Consider the following 21,053-nt stretch of genomic DNA (forward strand, 5'->3'; position numbering starts at 1 on the left):
GCCCGTCCCCAGGTAGCTGGGTTGAAAACCTCAGCAAGTATGGGTGCAACTTCCCGCCTTGGCCTCCACCCACTGCCTACTCCCCTCCCCAGTCTTCCTGCATCCGACTCATGCTCTCCAGGGCACTGCTCCGTCTGCCCGCTTCTACTTACCGACGGCAATGTACCCTCTGCTCCTTTAGTGCAGCTACACTAAACCCCTGGATGTTCCTTAAATGCACTCTGCCATCTGCTTCCCCTTCATTCTGGAACAATCTTTCCCAGGATCAGCACAGCCCACCCTCCCTCTGGCTCAGAAACGTAGGGGGGTCCTCCATGTGCCTTCCACCCCAGCTCCAGCTCTCCCTATACCTGAGCTGTTTTTCTCCTAACAGTCTTCTCTGTGAACAGACTACAGATCTTACTCACTCTACACTGTTTTCCTCCCACTAGAAAACAAATGTGAAGGCAAGATTTTTTGGTGAGTGCATACGTGAACCAACAGAAGACCAAACATTCCTCTCCCATCTCCCTAGTTCTAGAACCCCTATGTGCTTAGAGGAAAGACCACTGCCCTTCTCAGTCTCCTCTCTTCTTAACCATCCTGCACACACTACTACATTATCTCCCCCATTCATCATTTTGCTCATGTCACTTCACTAATTTAAAATCTGCCCACCCAACTAAATTCAAATGCTTTTGGGAAGGAGTATCCAAGGTCTTCCAATCTAGTATTACCACTGCCTCTGGTCCTGTCTAACCACAACATTTCTGCTCCACTCAAGTCGACCTACTCATCATGCCACAATACCCCTTACACCTCTCTGTTGGGGCTCCGATCCATTTTCCAAAGAAGACTTGAGTTTCGGACGCCACTCTCCATCAGGCCCTCACGGTGGCTCTGGCTGGAGGTCATGTCTCCTTTTCTAAACTGCGTGTTTTCTAGTGCCACAGCAACCACAGGAAGACACCCACAAGCTGGCCCCCACTCGCTCTACTCACACTCACGCTTTTGGAGGACGGGGATTATGCTCTAGGAGGAGTCTTCGGAAGGCTTAGGGAAAACGTGCGTTAGAAAAAACTACATGTGAATGCCTCAATTTTTTCTGCACCAAAAAAAGATTTTTTAGTTTCATTTTGCACAAACTTCCTGAAGTGCCCTCATGTTATCTCTGGATTCTATGCAAAACCTATCATATAAAACTCTGATCCCTAAGATATCACCCATAAATATTCAGTAACAGGCTAAATAATTTCAAACTTAAGACTCACCATGGAAATATCCAGACTGAATGTACTTCCAAGCCTGGGAACCTCTGCCCTGGGCTCCGTTTGTGAGGGCAAGGAAAATGGGAGTGAGTGCCGGTTGGTTAATTCTCTTCCTGTCCAGGGGTCACTGGGGCTTGGGGCAGCTACCGGTACTTTGGGGATTGGCCGGGGCAGCCATGAGTCCCCAAGGCGGCTAGAGGGGACAGGGGGCAGCTTGTCCCTGGACGGACAATCGCCTGGTGTACAGGGCAGGGGGCGTCTCTGAGGTCGGGTTTCTGCTCCAACAGAATAGGGCCGGTCTGGAGGCGGTGGTGGCGGAAGATCTCGCAGTGTGGGAGGTATTGGCAGCGGTTTGTCCTTGTGCAACGAGCCAGAGGCAGCCTGTGGAAGCACAACGGGAGGAAATCAATGAAGCCCACTAATGCACGGCGAGGACTCGGCAGACTGCAGAGATGGGTAATGCTTTACCTTCGAAGCAGTGCCAAGGCCAGAAGCACTTGGAGGAATAGACACTCGAGGATGCAAAAGGTCAAGTCGTGGTGGCACTGGGGGAAGGGAAGCTTGTGGGGCCATGGAGAACGGAGACGGAGGTCGCTCCACCTACAACAAATAAACTGTATAACCAGGTTGCTCTGGCTGGGGGAACTGGCATCAGTCAACTCCTGCCAAGGCTGCAGATGTGAACACGGACTGTGACTACCAATAGGCCAGACAGGCCTGGGTCACACAAACCCCTCGTTTTTTAAAAACTCAGAAACGTACAGATTCTAGCCCTTACTGCACTATTTTCTGTCACCATAAGAGGGCACTCTCAATCACAGAAATACCATGTAGGTGGCAAACTACAGGCAAATCCATCTGGAAACGGCAGTGCTGACAAAGTTCCCTCACTTACAGTTTTCAGCAGTATCACAGTTTTCTACTACTTTCTTTGGATGAAGAAAAAAAAATCTTTGCAGGATCAGAAACAGAACCTATATAAAAAGAATGGGACGGGCACCAGTCCCTGAACAAACCACGTGGGGAAATGTTCAGGGGGAAGAATAAGCAAGCAGAGACAGTAACTTTTCTGTGGCTTATTCTGATGAAAAGAAAAAGACAGAGATTTCTAAGAGAAAACGATCCACAATATCACCAACATCCATCCTGAGTACTCCCCAGACATAAATTATTTCAACTTGGTAACTAGAATGGGTTACTATTTTCTGTCAATTTATGTTCTAAAAAGTGAGGTGCCAACCTAGGAAAACAATGCACGTGCAGCTTTTTGCAGTGCCTGCCTGGACCAGGGCAAGGAACAGTGGTAAGCTGGCGGAAGGAAGGAAGCTGTCCAGAGGAGGGCTGGGACTTCTCTGGAATGCTATGTTGCACGTGCAGTTCCCTAACAGGAAGCCGCGCTGACGGGCAGCAGCAAACACGCATTATAGACACTACTGCAAGGCGACAGGAAAACCACGACCCCCTCCTGCGTCCTGTCAGTGCTGGCTGGCCAGCGGGAGAAAAGAAGGCCTTCATCACCAGCTACTAGCTTCCACTCGTGTGTAAGAAACACGGCGTCACGGCAGAGCACAAAGCAGTAAGAGTCAACACCAAGCAGCACACGCCAAGGACTAAGAGTCAGACGAGCAGTGAAGCTAACTCCCACTCAGCACAAACACCTCATCACTGACCCTCTCAACCGTCTCTTCTCACAAAATTCTCTTACCACAATCAGCTCTGCCATTCCTCAACAGTCGCTAACTCAAAACCCATCAGCCATTCCCAGGTTCTTATCCCATCAGACCTCTCTCTCGGGGCTGGCTTTTCCAGATCTCTCAGTCTGGCCTCCACCACCAATAGGATGTCCACAGTCCCCAACAGGTGCCACTGCTGCTCTGACCTCCCTGCGTTTGTTCAAGAAGGTTCTCTGCTCACCATCTGTCTCTGTCTCTCTCTTATGTGCAGAGGGTTAGCTAATCATATTGCTACTTCAAACTAAACATGGAGGTTACTCACCCCAAAATATGTAACTTGTACCCAGACCAAAACTGAAAAAGGCTCACTGTACTGCCTGACTATAAAAATATGAAAGCGCCAGCACTGTGGTGTAGTGGGTAAAGCCGCCACCTGCAACACCAGCATCCCAAATGGGCGCCAGTTCAAGTACCAGCTGCTCCACTTCCGATCCAGATTCCTGCTGTGGCCTGGAAAAGCAGCAGAAGATGGCCCAAGTGCTTGGACCCCTGCACCCAAGTAGGAGACCCAGAAGAAGCTCCAGGTTCCTGGCTTTGGTCCAGCCCAGATCCAGCTGTTGCAGCCATCTGGGGAGTGAACCGGCAGATGGAAGATTCTCATTTTCTCTCTCTCTCTGTCTCTTCCTTTCTCTGTGTAACTCCAACTTTCAGATAAATAAGTCTTTTAAAATATCATAAAAAAGGTCTTTAAATTTCAAATAAACACAAGTATAAATCATCATGACTTCTTTATCTTACTGCTTAGCTTCCCTAATATTCCAAGAGTTACCAGTAAACTTTTAACAACTGAAGACAGCATCTACCTAAGAACATAAAACTGCTTTAGTGGTCAAATGAACCTTTTAAATACTGACAAAGAACCTGCTATGAGGGGCCAAGACAAACAACTGTCAACTCCAAATACAAAGAACATATCGTGGCCAGTGCCGCGGCTCACTTGGCTAATCCTCCGCCTGCGGCGCCGGCACCCCAGGTTCTAGTCCCGGTTGCCCCTCTTCCAGGCCAGCTCTCTGCTGTGGCCCGGGAGTGCAGTGGAGGATGGCCCAAGTGCTTGGGCCCTGCACCCCATGGGAGACCAGGAGAAGCACCTGGCTCCTGGCTTCGAATTGGTGCAGCACACTGGCCGTGGCGACCATTTGGGGGGTGAACCAATGGAAAGGAAGACCTTTCACTCTGTCTCTCTCTCACTAATTCTGCCTGTCAATAAATAAATAAATACATAGTTTAAAAAAAAAAAACGTACTGTTCAAACAGGCCACATTTCCTCAACTACTCATTACTGATAAATCTAGGAACTTACAATGAGAATACTTTTTTTTAAAGATTTATTTTATTTATTTGAAAGAGTTACAGAGAGAGAGAGAGAGAGAGACAGAGAGAGAAGTCTTCCTTCTGTTGGTTCACTCCCCAGATGGCCACAACGGCTGGAGCTGCGCCGATCCAAAGCCAGGGCCAGGAGCCTCTTCTGGGTCTCCCATGTGAGTTCAGGGGCCCAAGAACTTGGGCCATCTTCCACTGCTATCCCAGGCCACAGTAGAGAGCTGGATCAGAAGTGGAGCAGCCGGGACTAGAACAGTGGCCCATATGGGATGCCAGTGCTTCAGGCCAGGGCGTTAACCCACTTTACCACAGCGCCAGCCCCACGATGAGAATACTTTTAATAAAATGTTCCAAGGTGCTAAGTTCTATGACAGATTCACAAGGCCCCAGAAACATCGGGCTGGGCCTAGCTTCTGCGTAGATGTGTGTGTAAAATGGGGATAGGGCTGCAGGGTACAGCCGGGCAAGGTTTCCTAGGAAACGAAGCTAAATTACACAGAAACCACCAAGAGAAAAAGGGGAGAGATTTTAAGTGGATTAGCCTGGCCAGACCACAAAACACAAAGTGGAAGAGTTTCAGGCAAAGTGCCTGGACCTGGAAAAGAGGGTGGATTGGACTGAAAAGCCGTCAATGTGTGTGAGGCAAAGGAGCGAGAGGTTCAGATCCATGGAGCAGCCCACGACTCGAGAAGCAGGAGCACCTGAGACAAGGCAACACGAACTGGATCCAGCCACTGAAGAGATAAAGCATTCTCTCAGGTGGGTCTCTCAGCACAGCAGTTCACACTTGGCACACCCGCATCTCATTATCAGAACGCTTAGGATCAAGTCCCGCCTCTGCTTCTGATCCAGCTCCCTTCTGATGCACTGGGGAGGCAGCATGATGGCCCAAGTACTTGGGTCCCTGCAACCCATGTGGGAAACCCAGACGGAGTTCCTGGCTCCTAGCTTCAGCCTGACCCAGCTACAGCTGTTGGGGGCTTTTGGGAAGTGAACCAGCAGATCAGAGATTCTCTAGTCATTCTCTTTCAAATAAATAAATAAAACTATAAACAATTTTTAACATGCTTACTGATCACCTATTATATGCTACCCAGTTAGATGCTGATATAAAGCAAAGTTTCTTTTGTATCAAGGAAATGCAGGCCAAGAATTGATAACATCCTAAACTAGAGAATCTGGTTTGCCCCACATTTAGCACAATCTTCAAGGACTGCCCGACTTCAAAGACTCATGGATCAATTCCCAGTTATCCCACCACGCGATATAACCTAACTTCCTCACATCCCGTCCCTGCCTTCCCTGGGGCCTTTCCTGGTCACGAAGCCTCTGCGTGGTACAGTACTTCCCACCAGTCTCCAAGCACTCAGATGCCATTTGTTTGATTGGTAGTGCCTTCTTTTTTTTTTTTTTAACTAATTTTCTAATGCTGAGACTCCATTAGAAAAAAAGAACAACATATCCTAATCACAGAGGTAAAATAAGGGCTAATTCTTTAACTGCGCCATTTTCTGCATGAAGCTCTATGAGCAGAAGCCCCATTCTGAGGTACACAGTAAGAATGTGGGCCTCACAGCTGGAATGCCTGGCCATAGACCCAGATTCAACTCACTCACTGTGTGATCTTCAGCACATTCCTTAACCTCTCTGTGCCTTGGTTTCTTCATCTGTTTTTTGTTTTTTGTTTTTTTGTTTTTGTTTTTTTTTTTTTTAAGATTTTTATTGTTTATTTATTTGAAAGTCAGAGTTAGAGAGAAAGGTAGAGCCAGAGGGGGGGAGGGTCTTCCACCCGCTGGTTCACTCCTCAGATGAATTCAATGGCCAGAGCTGAGCTGATCCGAAGCCAGGAGCTTCTTCTGGGTCTCCCACACAGGTACAAGGGCCCAAGCACTTGGGCCATCTTCTACTGCTTTCCCAGGCCATAGCAGAGAGCTGGATCGGAAGCAGAGCAGCTGGGACTCAAACCAGCAGGTCATGGCTTTAACCCACTACGCCACAGCACCGGCCCCTTCTTCATCTGTTAATATGAAGATAATAATGGTATCGACTCAAAGCCTTATTGTAAGGACTATGAATTAAAGTAAGTGCATTGTGGCGCTGATGCTGTGTCACACAAGCATTGCTTGTGATGCTGGCATCCCCTATCAGAACACCACACTTCAAGTCCTGGCTGCTCTGTTTCTGATCCAGCTCCCTGCTAATGTGTCTGAGGAAGCAGTGAAAGACAACTCAAATCCCCGGGTCCCTGCCACCTATGTGGGAGACCTGGATGGAGTTCTGGGCTCTTGGCCTTGACCTGGCCCAGCTCTGGCTGTTGAAAGATTTGGGGAGTGAGGCACTGCTCCAGGGCCGCCGTCCGAGAGCCACCATGCCGATGTTCGATGTTCCTCGTGAACACCAACGTGCCCCGCGCCTCCGTGCCAGACGGGCTCCTCTCGGAGCTCACCCAGCAGCTGGCGCAGGCCACGGGCAAGCCGGCCCAGTACATCGCGGTGCACGTGGTCCCGGACCAGATCATGGCGTTCGGCGGCTCGAGCGATCGGCAAGATCGGCGGCGCGCAGAACCGCACCTACAGCAAGCTGCTGTGCGGCCTGCTGTCCGAGCGCCTGCGCGTCAGCCCCGACAGGATCTACATCAACTACTTCGCCTGAGCCCTGCTCGGGCCCCCGCCCGGCCCCGCCGCCCCTGCCCGCGCCCCGCTCTGCCCCTCTGCGCCCCCGCCCTCCTGCGCGGTTGAGACGCCAAAAAAAAAAAAAAAAAAAAAATTGGGGGAGTGAACCAGCAAATGGAAGCACTCTTTCTCTCTTTCCCTCTCCCTCACCATCACTCTGCCTTTCAAATTAAAAAAAAATGATTTTTGAAAAGCCAGCTATTATTGCCCTTTTACTTGGATATCATCAAGAGTCTATGGCTTTAGAACACAACTCAGACAGGATTTTGCCAGTCTCTTAAATTGCAGTCTTACCTTGGCACCAGCCAATTCCTTCATCATGAAGAGGGAATCATCAGCTCGTTCATCGTCATCGTCGTCATAGTTCGGGGAGGGAGCTCCTTCTGCTCCTTGCCTCAACAGGCTGCCACTTCCTCTAGGGTCAAACGGATCCACCACAATGGGCTCAGTACCTTTAATCTCACATCTGCAGAAAGGGCAGCCCTGACCTTCGGATTCCTGCAAAGGAAGCAGACCCTGGTAACAAATCCACCCGGAAGCACTTAGGATACCTGTCCATTCGGAAATACGTTTTCAGAAGTAAAATAGAAATTAAACATTTAAACTTACCTACAGACCAGGCTCTTTGCATCTGAAAAGGGTATGTAACATGCAATTCTTGGGAGAGATTACATGACTGAGAAAATGCATGGGTGGAGCCATACCTGCCAGGAGGTCAGACAGGATGTGCACATGAGGTGCCCACAGGGCTCGATCTTCACGTCCTTGTCGTTCTCGGCACAGATTTTGCACAGCTGGAACGTGGAGCCCATCTCACAGTATAATTCGTATTGTTCCTTTGATTAAAAGGGATTAAGAGTTATCTGTTGAATGAATGACTGCAATTACAAACGCTAACAGGAAAGGCGAAGACAGTTATGCCTTTCCATGAAACAGAAAGCATCTAGTTCAGTTCTACTTTGAGCTAAACCACACACACAAATCTACTAATCCTGTCATCCGTTTCAAATGACAGTCTTCTCTTCCATTAATTCGATGATACTGTTGTTCTCTAACTTCTATACAAAGGCTTCATGGCTATACTGTAGAACACGAATTACCTGGGTCACCTTGATGTGGTCCTGGGGAGTTGGTTCACATAAGCCTGTTAAGTCAGGGTTTTGATTTCGTCCATCAGGAAATAAATAGCTGTAAAAAGAGTAACCAACCCTGGAGGTTTACTGAAGCCAATTTATTAATACTTGCAAATTGAGACAAATGATATCTAGGAATCTCCCATTTTAAAAGGGCAACTTTATGTAAGTGTGAAGAAAAATCTTATTAATATAGAAAAAAAAAAAAAAAAAAAACAGAACAGTTCCAGGAAGACGTTCTCCCATTCTCCAAACACGGATACTCCCTTGCCAGGGCACAATGCAAGAGGCTCTGTCTTTTGATCAAGGGGCTGGCAAGATGCCTCTATAAAGGGCTGGATCCAGGAGGGAATGGTTTGGGCCCTCATATCTGTAGGTTGCTATCACAGTCTTCTTTGGTTGTTGGTTTTTAAACACTTTAAAAAGAAACAATTATCTTGGCTTGAGGGTTCCATCAAAACAGTTGGGCCATAGTTTACTGATTCCTTTTAATCAATGAATGGCCACAAGATCTGAAATATTTTTATAAGAGATTTAGTTATTCAAAAGGCAGTGTGACAGAGAAAAGGGGAAGAGACACAGTCCACCGACTGGTTCACTCCCCATATGCCTGCAACAATCAGGGCTGCGCTGGGCCAAAATCAGGAGCCTGGAAGTCCATCTGGGTCTCCCAAGTGGGTGGCAGTGGACCAAGCACTTGGGCCATTTTCCGCTGCCTTCCTAGGCACATTAGCAGGGAGCTGGATTGGAACAGAGCAGCCGAGACTCAAGTGGCACTTTGATGTAGAATGCCAGTTTCACACACAGTGCTTTAATTTGCTGTGCCACATCACTGGCCCCATGATATAAATTTGTAATTTACTTTTATTTATTTATTTATTTGAAAGGAGGAGTTACAGAAAGGCAGAGGCAGAGAGAGAGAGAGACGAAGTCTCTCATCCACTGGCTCACTCCCCAAATGGCCACAACAGCCAGAGCTGAGCCAATCTGAAGCCAAGAGTCAGGAGCTTCTCTAGGTCTCCCACACGAGTGCAGGGGTCCAGGGACTTGGGCCATCTTCTACCACTTTTCCAGGCTATAGCAGAGAGCTGTATCAGAATTGGAGCAGCCAGGACTCAAACTGGTGCCCACACGGGATGTCAGCACTGCAGGTAGTGGCTTTACCTGTTAAGCCACAATGCACAATGCTGGCCCCAGTAATTTACTCTCTTTTTTTTAAAGACTTATTTTTATTTATTTGAAAGACAGAGTTACAGAGAGAGGTACAGACAGAGAGAGAGGTCTTCCATCCACTGCCCCACTCCCCAGATGGCCACAACGGCCAGAGGAGTGCCTATCCAAAGCCAGGAGCCACAAGCTTGCTCCGGATCTCCCACATGGGTGCAGGGGCCCAAGAACCCAGGCCATCCTCCACTGCTTTCCCAGGCCATAGCAGAGAGCTGGATCAAAAGAGAAGCAGCCAGGACTTGAACCGGCGCCCGTATGGGATGCCGGTGCTTCGGACCAGGGCTTTAACCCACTGCGTCACAGTGCCGGCCCCCGTAATTTACTTTTGATCAAAGACCCAAAATGTCTTTGCTTACTAGTGTAATGCACTGAGAATATCAATTTAAATGTAACACAAGAAGCAAATTAAGACAGAGATCACCTATCAGGGAGCTTCCAGCTTGAAACTGCTGACAATTGAGGGAAACTTCTTTCAGTTCCCATGCTACTGCAGAAGGTGACCCAGGGTGGGAAAGCGGGCTTTCCCAAAACACAGGCTAATCTTCTCATACCTGGTCAACTGTTGGCATTCCTAGTCCTTACCAGCCAATAACCAATCTGAATTCCTAACGACAAGCAATTCGTGAATGAGGAAGCACTCAGTCAAAAATATTAGCATAGTTTACAAAATCTGAAAGCCTGAAAAAATGCTGCTTAACCGAAATGAAGTCAGGGTAGAGGCCTCCGTGGCCTATGGCCACAACGAGCATCTCGTCGCTCTCAGGTGGCTAAACAACTGCTCGAACTTCCTGCTGACTGGTCCATTTCCATCTCATGATTTATTGATGTCTGTATTGATTTGAAAGGCAGAGTGACACAGAGGGAGAGACAGACAGAGATCTTCCACATCATGATTCACTCCTCAAATGCCTGCAACAGCTGCAGCTGGGCCAGACCAAAGCCAGGAGCCAGGAACTGCACCTCTCCCACATGGGTGACAGAGACCCCAAATACTTGGGCCATCATTTGCTGCCTCCCAGGTGCAATAGCAGGAAGCTGGATCGGAAGCGGAGGCAGGACTCAATCCCACGCACTTTGTTATGGGATGCAGGCATCCCAAGAGCTGGCTTAGCACATCCATATGTGTGCCCTGTGGTATATTTTTAAATCTAATATAAACTTGAATATAAGTTAATATTTGGAAAAGGAGAAACAACATTTACTCATGACAATAAATGAAGCAACAGAGAAAAGCAATTTCATTCACAAAATTCCTATCCAAAAAACCAAAAGTCCTATAAAAGCCTGAAGGTCAAATCAGTATGATTTATTAATATGTTCCCTCAATCTTAATCTGTAAAGAAAACCTGGAATGAAGTCAGTAATGTGAAGTTTTTATAAAAGATTTATTTATTTATTTGAAAGGCAGAGTTACAGAGAGACAGACCAAGATCTACCATCTGTTGGTTCACTCCCAGATGGCTGCATTGGCCAGCACGGGGCCAGGCCGAAGCCAGGAACCAGGAGCTTTTCCCGGGTCTCCTACATGGATGCAGGGCCCCAAGGACTGGGCCCATCTTCTGCTGCTTTTCCCAGGCCATTCGCAGGGAACTGGATCAGAAGTGCACAACCAGGTCTTGAACTGGCGCCCATATGGGATGCCAGTGTCTCAGGTGCCGGCCCCATGATGACATCTGATGGTCCCTAAGTTCCCGGCTGAGAAGCAGCAGTAGTAGATACTCACAAGCCTTCCCTGAAGCCATCGATCAGTGCTTGGAAGAGAGGTTTGTTGTGAGGGATTGTCTGGAGGATGTTCCCGTCGGCAGTGACATATCCGATAGCCCACTGACCCAGACGAGTGCAGCTCAGCCGGAAGATGTAACTGCAAACAGACACCAGAGAAGTTCATAGACACGCTGCCATGAGGGCAGAGGCGACAGAGGCAAAAATCAAAAGGACCATCGAGAACAACTTCTTCAATGACTCCAGATCAGAAGAAAAAGGGCCCATAAACTCAATTAGTAAGTGGCTGGAATGCATTTATCAAATCATAGGATCTGAGTCAGTTAATTCTTCTAATAAACAGACACCGATCCTACTGTAGCATCTCAGCCGCTGGAGATGAACAAAAGACTCCGTTCCTTCTTCTCCAGCAGAAGTCACGAGAGAACAGAACGCACAAGAAGAAAGCACTGCACCTCACGGCACTGACCTGCCCGGTTTGTGAGTGAATTTCTGGAGCCGTGCCTTCACTTCATCATAGGTCAGGAAAGCCATGTAGCCAGGATGCGTCACAGCAAGGCTGTTCCAGTTCCTGAGCAAGGAGGACCAGGGCTAGAAACAAGAGGGACATCACAGACAGGTGGGCTCAGACACACAGCCAGCTTCAGGGCAACAAGGCGCAGAAAAACCCCTCAGGCCTCTGCCCAGAGCGCTGACTGACTGTCACAGTGCTCCACTACAGGGCTTCTCCGGCAGCAGACAGACCAAAACTCTGAGAAGCTAGGAAGAAGGGAATATACGCTTACAGGAAAACACAACTACACAAAATGAAGTCTGAGAAACTGTAACGCAGCCCTAACCCAGCAGCAGTGAGGTTAAACAAACAAAAACAGAACAGGACAGAGTCCCAGATCAACACTTGGGTAAGTTGGCCTGTACATACTGGAGACACCATTATTTTTGCAGGAAGAACTAAGTTCATTCTGAAGTACTGATAAAACTCAATATCAATAGTTAAGATTTTTTTTTAATTTTTATTTATTTTTTTATTTTTTTGACAGACAGAATGGACAGTGAGAGAGAGACAGACAGAAAGGTCTTCCTTTTGCCATTGGTTCACCCTCCAATGGCCGCCACAGCCAGCGCGCTGCGGCCGGTGCATCATGCAGATCCGATGGCAGGAGCCAGGTACTTCTCCTGGTCTCCCATGGGGTGCAGGGCCCAAGCACTTGGGCCATCCTCCACTGCACTCCCTGGCCACAGCAGAGAGCTGGCCTGGAAGAGGGGCAACCGGGACAAAATCCGGCGCCCCGACCGGGACTAGAACCCGGTGTGCCGGCGCCGCAAGGTGGAGGATTAGCCTGTTGAGCCACGGCGCCGGCCAATAGTTAAGAATTTTAATATTTGAAGTTAACATAGGTAAATGTCCAATAACAGAAAATGGTGAAATATACCTTTTTTCTTAGCTACTCATAATCATTAAAATAATGCAAAAGAATATTCAATAAGAAGAAGATGTGTAGGGAAGAAAGCAGATTATATGTAGCTACTATGTATTTATATCTATATATATATTTATATATATATGTATACACACACTAGAGTAGTTTTAGTCTTTTCTTTTTTTGCTTATGGTTTCTAAAATAAATTAAAACGCTTTTATCAATAGACACAATTCCAAATACTATGTTTTTAAAAAAATACTTTCTTTTCAGAAAAGTTGCAGTAACCCGTTGAAGTCAACTTTTTAGCACCCTACCTGAAAGAGTCGCGTAAAGATGTCAAACTCAAACACTGAAATGTAATCATTGCAGGTCAGGTCAATGGTAGATTTGAGAGCCATGGCCTCCAGTCCGGAGCTGATGGGATGCACTTCATGGAGAGCCTGTCGAAAGCTCTTCCAGGGGACGATGGTCCTGGGGTCGGGGTGGGAGAGAAGGCACACGTGAGCCAGCAGTCATTGCTCACTGCACCGTCAATGCCCACTGCAGCTGTCCTACAGAAGCTCAGGTGCACTCTGCATCAGGAACAGGACGAAAGGACTAAGGGGTATATTTCTTAACTTCCCAATTAATAAACTAACAACCAAGAAGTCTTCTTCTACTGCTTTTTGGCAGTTTGACACAAACTAATCCCCTTTCTTACCTTTCTGCAGACATTTTTTTTTTTTAGAAAAGTATAGAAAGAGAGATGAGATTATCCTTTTCATACAATGAATACACTCTGTGGCCATATTTTTACTGTCTAAAAATTGCATCTACCCTGACTGTAAAAGCCCATACAGCATCCTGTGTTCTTTAAGGAACCCACACTATCAGAACAGACAGAAGGAAAAGGCTCAAGGTACTGGACAGAGTTCTGAGAGAAAGGAAGAAGAGATTATTTAACATAAGAGTGATTAGCCCCAGATAACACCAGCAAGAGATACCAGATTTCTGTTTATGATCTTTAAAATGAAACAGATATAGTCTCGTTGCCTTTGGAAAGTTTATCTATTCACCTATCTTTAAACATAGCAAATAAAGTCTTTTCCAATATAGTTATTAAATTTAAAAAATAAATTTAAGCCTGTTCACACTCCTTTTGGTTTTGAAAATTCTTAGTTTATATTTTATGTATAAAACATGATTATGTATAAAACAGGATTTTTTAGAGATCAGCATTGTGGCACAGCAGGTTAAGCCTCTACTTGCAATGCCAGCATCCCATATCGGAGTGCTGGTTCAAGTCCCAGCTGCTCTACTTCCAATCCAGCTTCCTGCTAGTGTGCCTGGGAAGGCAACAGAAGATGGTCCAAGTACTTGGGACTTTTGCCACCCATATGGGAGACCCAGATGGAATTCCAGGCTCCTGGCTTCAGCCTGGCCCAGCCCCAGGAGTGAACCAGCAGATGGAAGGTCTCTCTCTCTCTAACTCTTCCTTTCTCTCTGTAACTCTGCTTTTCAAACAAATAAAGAAATAGTTAAAAAAAAAAAAAAAAAAAGCCAGAGCCTTGATTGATGATAAAAAGGGGAAGATGCCAAGTTCCCTTGCCACCTGGGAACAGAGAGCGATGAGGATCGCAGTCCACAGCACCAGCACTGGCCACATGGCGGGGCTGCTGGAACTCTCCTATACTGCCTCCAGGACTAAAAACTGCTACAGCCACTGTGAAAAGCAATTAGGCAGTACCTATTTTGTTAACAATATTTATTTTTATTCATTTGAAAGGCAGAGTGAGAGAACGAGTGAGAAAAAGAGAGCTCTATCTGCTGGTTCACTCCCCAAAGAGCCACCACAGCCAGGGCTGGGCCAGGCTGACGCCCCGAGGCAGCAACTCCATTCAGGTCTCCCACGAGGGCAGTAGGCAGCTAAGTACTTGCACCTTCTACTGCCTTCCTAGGTGCATCAGCAGGGAGCTGGATTGAAAGCCAAACAACTTGGACTTGAACCAGTGCTCTGATGGGAGACATCCATGTCACAACGCAGCTCAATCTGCTGCTGCCACACTGCTGGCACCACGTGGTGCTCAAGATGTGAAATACCACAACTTAACAATTCCACCCCAGCGATGCTAACTGAGGGAAACTCCTGCACATGAAGACACTGAGATATTGTTAACTGTGGCCTTATCTGTGAGAGCAAATGATCTGAAATGCCAATGTCCATTAACAGACAGGATGGGGGGAGGCAGGAGAAAGGGTAGAGTATTCAAAAAGCATGGACTCCATCCAAATTTGTAATTTTTTTTCCTTAAATAAATGATTAGGGCCAAAAATGTTAGTCTGAGGGCTGGCGCTGTGGTGCAGCGGGTTAAAACCCTAGCCTGAGGCCGGCGCCGCGGCTCACTAGGCTAATCCTCCGCATGCGGCGCCGGCACACCGGGTTCTAGTCCCGGTCGGGGCGCCGGATTCTGTCCCGGTTGCCCCTCTTCCAGGCCAGCTCTCTGCTGTGGCCAGGGAGTGCAGCGGAGGATGGCCCAAGTGCTTGGGCCCTGCACCCCATGGGAGACCAGGACAAGTACCTGGCTCCTGCCATCGGATCAGCGCGGTGCGCTGGCCGCAGCGCGCGGGCCGCGGCGGCCATTGGAGGGTGACCCAACGGCAAAGGAAGACCTTTCTCTCTGTCTCTCTCTCTCACTGTCCACTCTGCCTATCAAAAAAAAAAAAAAAAAAAAAAACCAAAAACAAAAACAAAAAAAACCTAGCCTGAAGCGCCGGCATCCCATATGGGCGCCAGTTCTAGTCCCAGCTGCTCCTCTTCCCATCTGACTCTCTACTATCGCCTGGGATAGCAGTGGAAGGTGGCCCAAGTCCTTAGGCCCTTACACCTGTGTGGAGACCCTGAAGAAGCTCCTGGCTCCGGATTGGCAGAGCTCTGGCCGTTGTGGCCATCTGGGGAGTGAACCAGCGGATGGAAGACCTCTCTCCCTCTCTCTCTGTCTCTACCTCTCTCTATAACTCTTTCAGATGAATAAAATAAATCTTTTAAAAAAACGTTAGTCTTTACCAAAACTAGGAAGTGGATACACACACTCATTATTTTTCTCAAAGTTGTCACACGTTTTAAGTATTCCATTAATAAAACAATAAACACAAAAAACTTACTTTTACACAAATTCCTTATTTTGAGACTTACTTTTCCCCAAAAGCTTTTCTCCAGAATTCAGCAGCGTCTGCTTTCGTGATCCGAAACGTGTCTCCTTGGAAGAGTCCACTTGGAAAGATGCCTTTCAGCTCTGCCAGCATGTGGCTGAAGATCAGGGACAGCTTGGTGAGGTTTCGCCTACAAATCGGCACAAGTGCCATCATTAGAATAACACGCAGAGTTCTTTTTATTGTCGAGACAGTGAATTCACCATACAAGACGTCTAGTTAACGGGAACACCAACATTCGTTTAGAAAGCATCCACTCCTGTACACTTTCTGGCCAGTGTTACTCAGAGATCCACAGAACTGGGGAGGAAGAGGGAAAGGAGCGCTCCGCGCTGCAGGTGTGTCTGCTCTGCTCTGGCTGTGCACGAAACCCACCCGCAGGGCGCTGCACACACCAGGCCCTCCTCGCCCCTCCACCCAAACAGAGGTAAATTTAACAATCAGGTCTTATTTTAAAGCTCTGAATCTTAAATTGATAAGGCCTAACTAATAACCCTGAAAATACACTAACACGAACACACTTTACAATTTGAAGAAGACAAATACAAGAACTCAACAAACACCTAAGTGTAAGACCTTGTGCACTGCTATAACCACTAAACCACAAGGGAAAGGAAATGTTACAAGAGCAAAATATATTATTTCCTGCTTTGCATAAACTATTTCAGATTTTAAAAAGTATATTTATCATCACCTCACCCAGATTAAAGGTAAATAAAAATCCTCAATATAAACCTAACAAATGTTTTCACTAAATCAGACCTTGAAGAGATACACTTTTACCAACACTCTTCTTTCTTTATACAAACTACAAATTTCTAAATAAGTGCATGTACTACCACTGTTTTCAACAATTAGGTAACTGTTTTTAAATTTAATAACCTCTGTTAAATGGATGTGATTATAAACATGCCACACAGTATACCATGTAACAAATTAGATGATGTCTCTACTTTTGGCTGTGTTCTTTAGTAAGCCCTTGCTGTCTTTAACACTAGTGCCACACAGAACAGGCTACGGACACTTTACATCCTGTTCTACAGCAAACCCACTATGGGCTACGCAACCTTATTTTTGCTTGCCATGATAATCTGTATTTGTTTTTTAGAAGTATATTGTTGTCATACTAATGGGCTACAAAATTTCAATCAAGTCATAATCACCTACTGATTGACTAAAAATCTGGCTAAATATAGATTTTTCTTTTTCTGTGCCCTACAGGAGGGTCAGCATCATTGAGTGCCACCTTTGCTCTCCCCTGGTAAAATGCAGCCACATCAGCCAAGTCTCTTTAGCCTTGATCCTTTTGTAAAATGCTATGAAAACCTTTCTGGCCATCTTTTCAACAAATCAGCTTCAGGTTTTCACTATTTGTCGCCTCTATATCACTTATAGCAAGCAATTCCCCTTCTAGTTTGCTGTTAGATTTTTGAAGCCAGCTACAAAAGTGGTAAAATTAACATTCTTTGAAAATAGTCTAAAATAATTCACTGACCAAATAGCTCAAGGGTACAAAAAATATAAGCACTGATGCAATCCCTAACCCCATTAGGGTTATGCACTTAGAGATCTTTCTATTACTGCTGGTTAGGGCTTCTGCCATCTACCAAGGAGGAAACAAAAATAGCCAAGATCAAGAATACATCACAAACGGAATATGAAGTCGACAACCTGAGAAAAAACATGCAAAGTACAAATTATTCTCAACCAATTTACTGGACTGTACAGTACATCAGTGGGCTGGGTCTCAGATATCCTGCTGGGGGACCCATGACCCCTTTAAGAATACCCAATAATTTAGAGCCTACTGCAGGTAAAGAACTGCACTAAGGCTAGCAGTGGGGCCGGTGCTGCTCTACTTCCAATCCAGCTCCCCGCTATGGCCTGGGAAAGCAGTGGAAGACAGCCAAGTGCTTGGGCCCTGTACTGGCGTGGGAGACCCAGAGAAAGCTCCTGGCTCTGCATCAGCCCAGCTCCAGCCATTGTGGCCATTTGGAGAGTGAACCAAAGGATGGAAGATGTCGCTCCCCCTCTTCGTGGAGGAACGACACAGGACCCTGCGCTGTTCTTTCGTCTGCTCGGCCCTCCCCGGGTTTGCTGCTGGTTCTTCCCGGGTTGGCTACTATCCCTTCCACCTCCGTGGAAGGGCAGTTCCCCCTGGCCGCATTCCCCACTTCCGCAGGGGAGCGGCACACCGCCGGCCGGCTTTCTTCGGGGGCTGCACGGGTTCCCTTAGATGTTCCCCATAGATGTTCCTGGTGCATGCCGTCTCTCTCCTCCTTTATAGTCCTCCTCCGCCAATCCCAACTCGGCTGCCCACACGCCGAGTACGCTGCTCTCCTCCAATCAGGAGCAAGTCCTACAGTTAATTGGTTGAACTGGAGGCAGCTGTGCGGAAGCTGTTTACTTCTCTCCCAGCGCCATATTGTGGGAGAGCAGATGCATAGAATAAGTCTTAATTCCAGTAACAGTCTAGTCCGAGCTGCTCCCCACAGATCCCCCTTTCTTTTTATTTTTGGCGTTGATACGCGCCTGTCTTCGGTGTCCCGCGGCACACACTCTGCTCTACTTGCTAGAGTTGCCACAGGCTCTTACAAGTCCTATCAATCAGGAAAACCGAATCCGGGTCCTCTCTTCGCCATTGTGAGGAGGTTTTTAGGCGCTGATGCGTGCCTGTGTTCGGTGCCCTGCAGCGCATGCTCTGCTCTGCTAGAACTGCCTGCAGGTGTTTACAAAACCTATCAGGCAAACCGAATCCGAGCCTTCTCATTGCCTTATTGTGGGGGAGACTTATTAGTGTTGGTTCGTGCCTATCTTCGGTGACCTGCAGCTCATACTCTGGTCGAGCTTTGCTGGCGCTTACCGCCTTAAATCAGGCAGACCGAATCCAAGCCTCCTAATTGTTGCATTGTGGGGAAGCTTTACTGATGTTAATTCGTGCCTGTCTTCGGTGACCTGCGGCGCATAAGCTGCTAGCTGCCCGCAGGTGCTCATCGCCTCACTTGATTAGGCAGACCGAATCCAAGCCTTCTAATTGGCATGTTGAGGGGAGGCCTTATTTCTCTCTATTTCTCTATCTCCGGGCATTCCTATTTCTCCCATTTTACTTCTATCTTCCAGCATTCCTATTTCTCTCACTTTACTTCTAAAACTTCTGTTTCTCTTATCCCTGCAGCTTCCTGGCACCTCGCCCCGCCGGCGGGTTCCCGGCTCTGCGCCGCTTCAGCCCGCGCGCCTCTCTCATCTGTGCAGCTTCCCGGCTTTGCGCGGCTCGGCTTCGCGCGCTCCGCGGTCTCCACGCTTAACCCTTTCGCGTCTGAACCACGGCCTACGCCAGCCCCGTTCCCTATCTATTCACGCCCCGTGCTCTCTCTGCACGCGGCGGCTTCCGCGAGTAACACAGCGTAGCTTGCGTCTCCACCACTAGCATTCAATCTAAGTTCCCCGGGCTAGCCTGGCGAATTCAACCCAGCGTACGTCTCCGCCCCACGGTTTGGCTTCCCGTCCTTTGCTCCCCGGGCTAATCAGACGGATCCCAATCTGGCTTACGTCTCAGCTTCTGGTTTCAACTTTTCGCCCCCTATTCCCGGGCTAACTTGAGAACCCCAAAGTGGCTTCCGTTTCCGCCTCGGCCTGCCCCCCGCGGCTTCAATTTCCCTAACATTTTTCTCTACCCGGTATGTTTCCCTAAGTTTTCTTCCAACAATATTCCTCCCTCGTTTCTCCTGGCCTCTCCCCACAGTCCGCGTCTGAGTCTGTTTGTTCTAGCTTTCACTTTCGCTTTTGACCTTAGAGATTTCTCCCAGCTTCCCCCCGTAGTCCGTATCCGAGTCTATGCCTAGGCTTTCAATAGCTTCTTCCGGCACCCTTTTCGTCCGGCTTTTCCCTAGGCTGTTTGCTAGTCTCTCTCTCCGATATTTTTCCCAATTCTTCCCGTTTCTTCCCGTTTCTTCCCTCCTAAGTTTGCTATCCGTCCTAGGTTTCCTATCCGAGTCACGGCACCATTATGTCGCTCCCCCTCTTCGTGGAGGAACGACACAGGACCCTGCGCTGTTCTTTCGTCTGCTCGGCCCTCCCCGGGTTTGCTGCTGGTTCCTCCCGGGTTGGCTACTATCCCTTCCACCTCCGTGGAAGGGCAGTTCCCCCTGGCCGCATTCCCCACTTCCGCAGGGGAGCGGCACACCGCCGGCCGGCTTTCTTCGGGGGCTGCACGGGTTCCCTTAGATGTTCCCCATAGATGTTCCTGGTGCATGCCGTCTCTCTCCTCCTTTATAGTCCTCCTCCGCCAATCCCAACTCGGCTGCCCACACGCCGAGTACGCTGCTCTCCTCCAATCAGGAGCAAGTCCTACAGTTAATTGGTTGAACTGGAGGCAGCTGTGCGGAAGCTGTTTACTTCTCTCCCAGCGCCATATTGTGGGAGAGCAGATGCATAGAATAAGTCTTAATTCCAGTAACAGTCTAGTCCGAGCTGCTCCCCACAGGAAGACCTCTCTCTCTCTCTCTCAATCTCTCACTCTCTGCCCCTGCCTCTCTGTAACTCTGCCTTTCAAGTAAATAAATCTTTAAAAGAAAAAAAAAAAAGAAAGAAAGAAAGAAAAGCTTAGTCATTAAGTGTTGCAGTTAAAACAAAGCTGGGAGTATTCCGACATCCCACATCAGAGTGCGTGGGTTCAAGTCCCAGCACTGCTCCTGACTCCAGCTTCCTGCTGACGTGCACCCTGGGATGCAACAGGTGATGTCTAAGCACCCCGGGTCCTGCCACCCACATGGAAAACCTGGATTGAGTTTACAGCTCCTGGCTTTGGCCTGGCCCAACCCTGCTGTTGTAGGCATTTGGGGAGTGAACAACAGGGCAGGAGATTGGTCTACCTTTCTTTCAAATAAAAATCAATAAATAATTTTTAAAAGAAAGAATGCTATTAAACAATACAGGAGGGTAACATATAAAACAAATAGTTTACAAAACAGCTATTTCTGAAGAACACAGCTTTGAATTTTATTTCTATCTGAAAATACCTTTCCTTGGTTTTTCCAATATTTTAAAATCGTGATTCATTCTCCCATTTGAGAAGCAAAGAGAGGAGAGAAAAAGAGAACTCCTGTTTGCTGACCTTCCCCCAAGTACGCAGGAGCTGAGAACTCCATCCAAGTCTCCCACGTGGGTGGCAGGGATCCAGCAACTTGACCATCACCTGCTGCCTCTCAGGGTGTGCACCAGCAGGAAGCTGGAGTTGGGAGTGAAGCTAGAACTTGACCCCAGACGCTGATGTGGGATGCGGGTGTTTTCACCACTGCAACAAACTCACTCTCCTACTTGTCTGGTTCTTCTAGCTCTTCCTCCCATCCTCTTATGAGGTATTTCCCAAGAATTTGTTCCCTACTAC

General features: G+C 47.8%; 1 protein-coding gene and 1 pseudogene across 3 annotated transcripts in view; one reads left to right on the plus strand and one right to left on the minus strand.

The window, feature by feature from the left end:
- CBL (Cbl proto-oncogene) overlaps positions 1 to 21,053 on the minus strand; it is an 85,891-nt gene that overhangs the window by 10,588 nt on the left and 54,250 nt on the right. For both annotated transcript variants that reach the window (XM_051837710.3, XM_089334157.1), the window contains 9 exons: positions 15,651 to 15,797; positions 12,793 to 12,949; positions 11,524 to 11,645; positions 11,056 to 11,193; positions 8,073 to 8,160; positions 7,677 to 7,808; positions 7,267 to 7,470; positions 1,716 to 1,847; positions 1,251 to 1,628 (listed from right to left, as the gene is read on the minus strand). In XM_051837710.3, the coding sequence (XP_051693670.1) occupies positions 1,251 to 1,628; positions 1,716 to 1,847; positions 7,267 to 7,470; positions 7,677 to 7,808; positions 8,073 to 8,160; positions 11,056 to 11,193; positions 11,524 to 11,645; positions 12,793 to 12,949; positions 15,651 to 15,797 (1,498 nt within the window). The remainder of the gene's footprint in view (positions 1 to 1,250; positions 1,629 to 1,715; positions 1,848 to 7,266; positions 7,471 to 7,676; positions 7,809 to 8,072; positions 8,161 to 11,055; positions 11,194 to 11,523; positions 11,646 to 12,792; positions 12,950 to 15,650; positions 15,798 to 21,053) is intronic.
- On the plus strand, positions 5,966 to 6,952 carry LOC138847650 (macrophage migration inhibitory factor pseudogene; annotated as a pseudogene). Its single transcript, XR_016227411.1, has one exon. The product of XR_016227411.1 is annotated as a macrophage migration inhibitory factor pseudogene (transcript).

This window comes from Oryctolagus cuniculus, chromosome 1, assembly GCF_051225735.1.
Source record: "Oryctolagus cuniculus isolate XC-2025 breed Fujian yellow rabbit chromosome 1, ASM5122573v1, whole genome shotgun sequence".
Taxonomy (NCBI): domain Eukaryota; kingdom Metazoa; phylum Chordata; class Mammalia; order Lagomorpha; family Leporidae; genus Oryctolagus; species Oryctolagus cuniculus.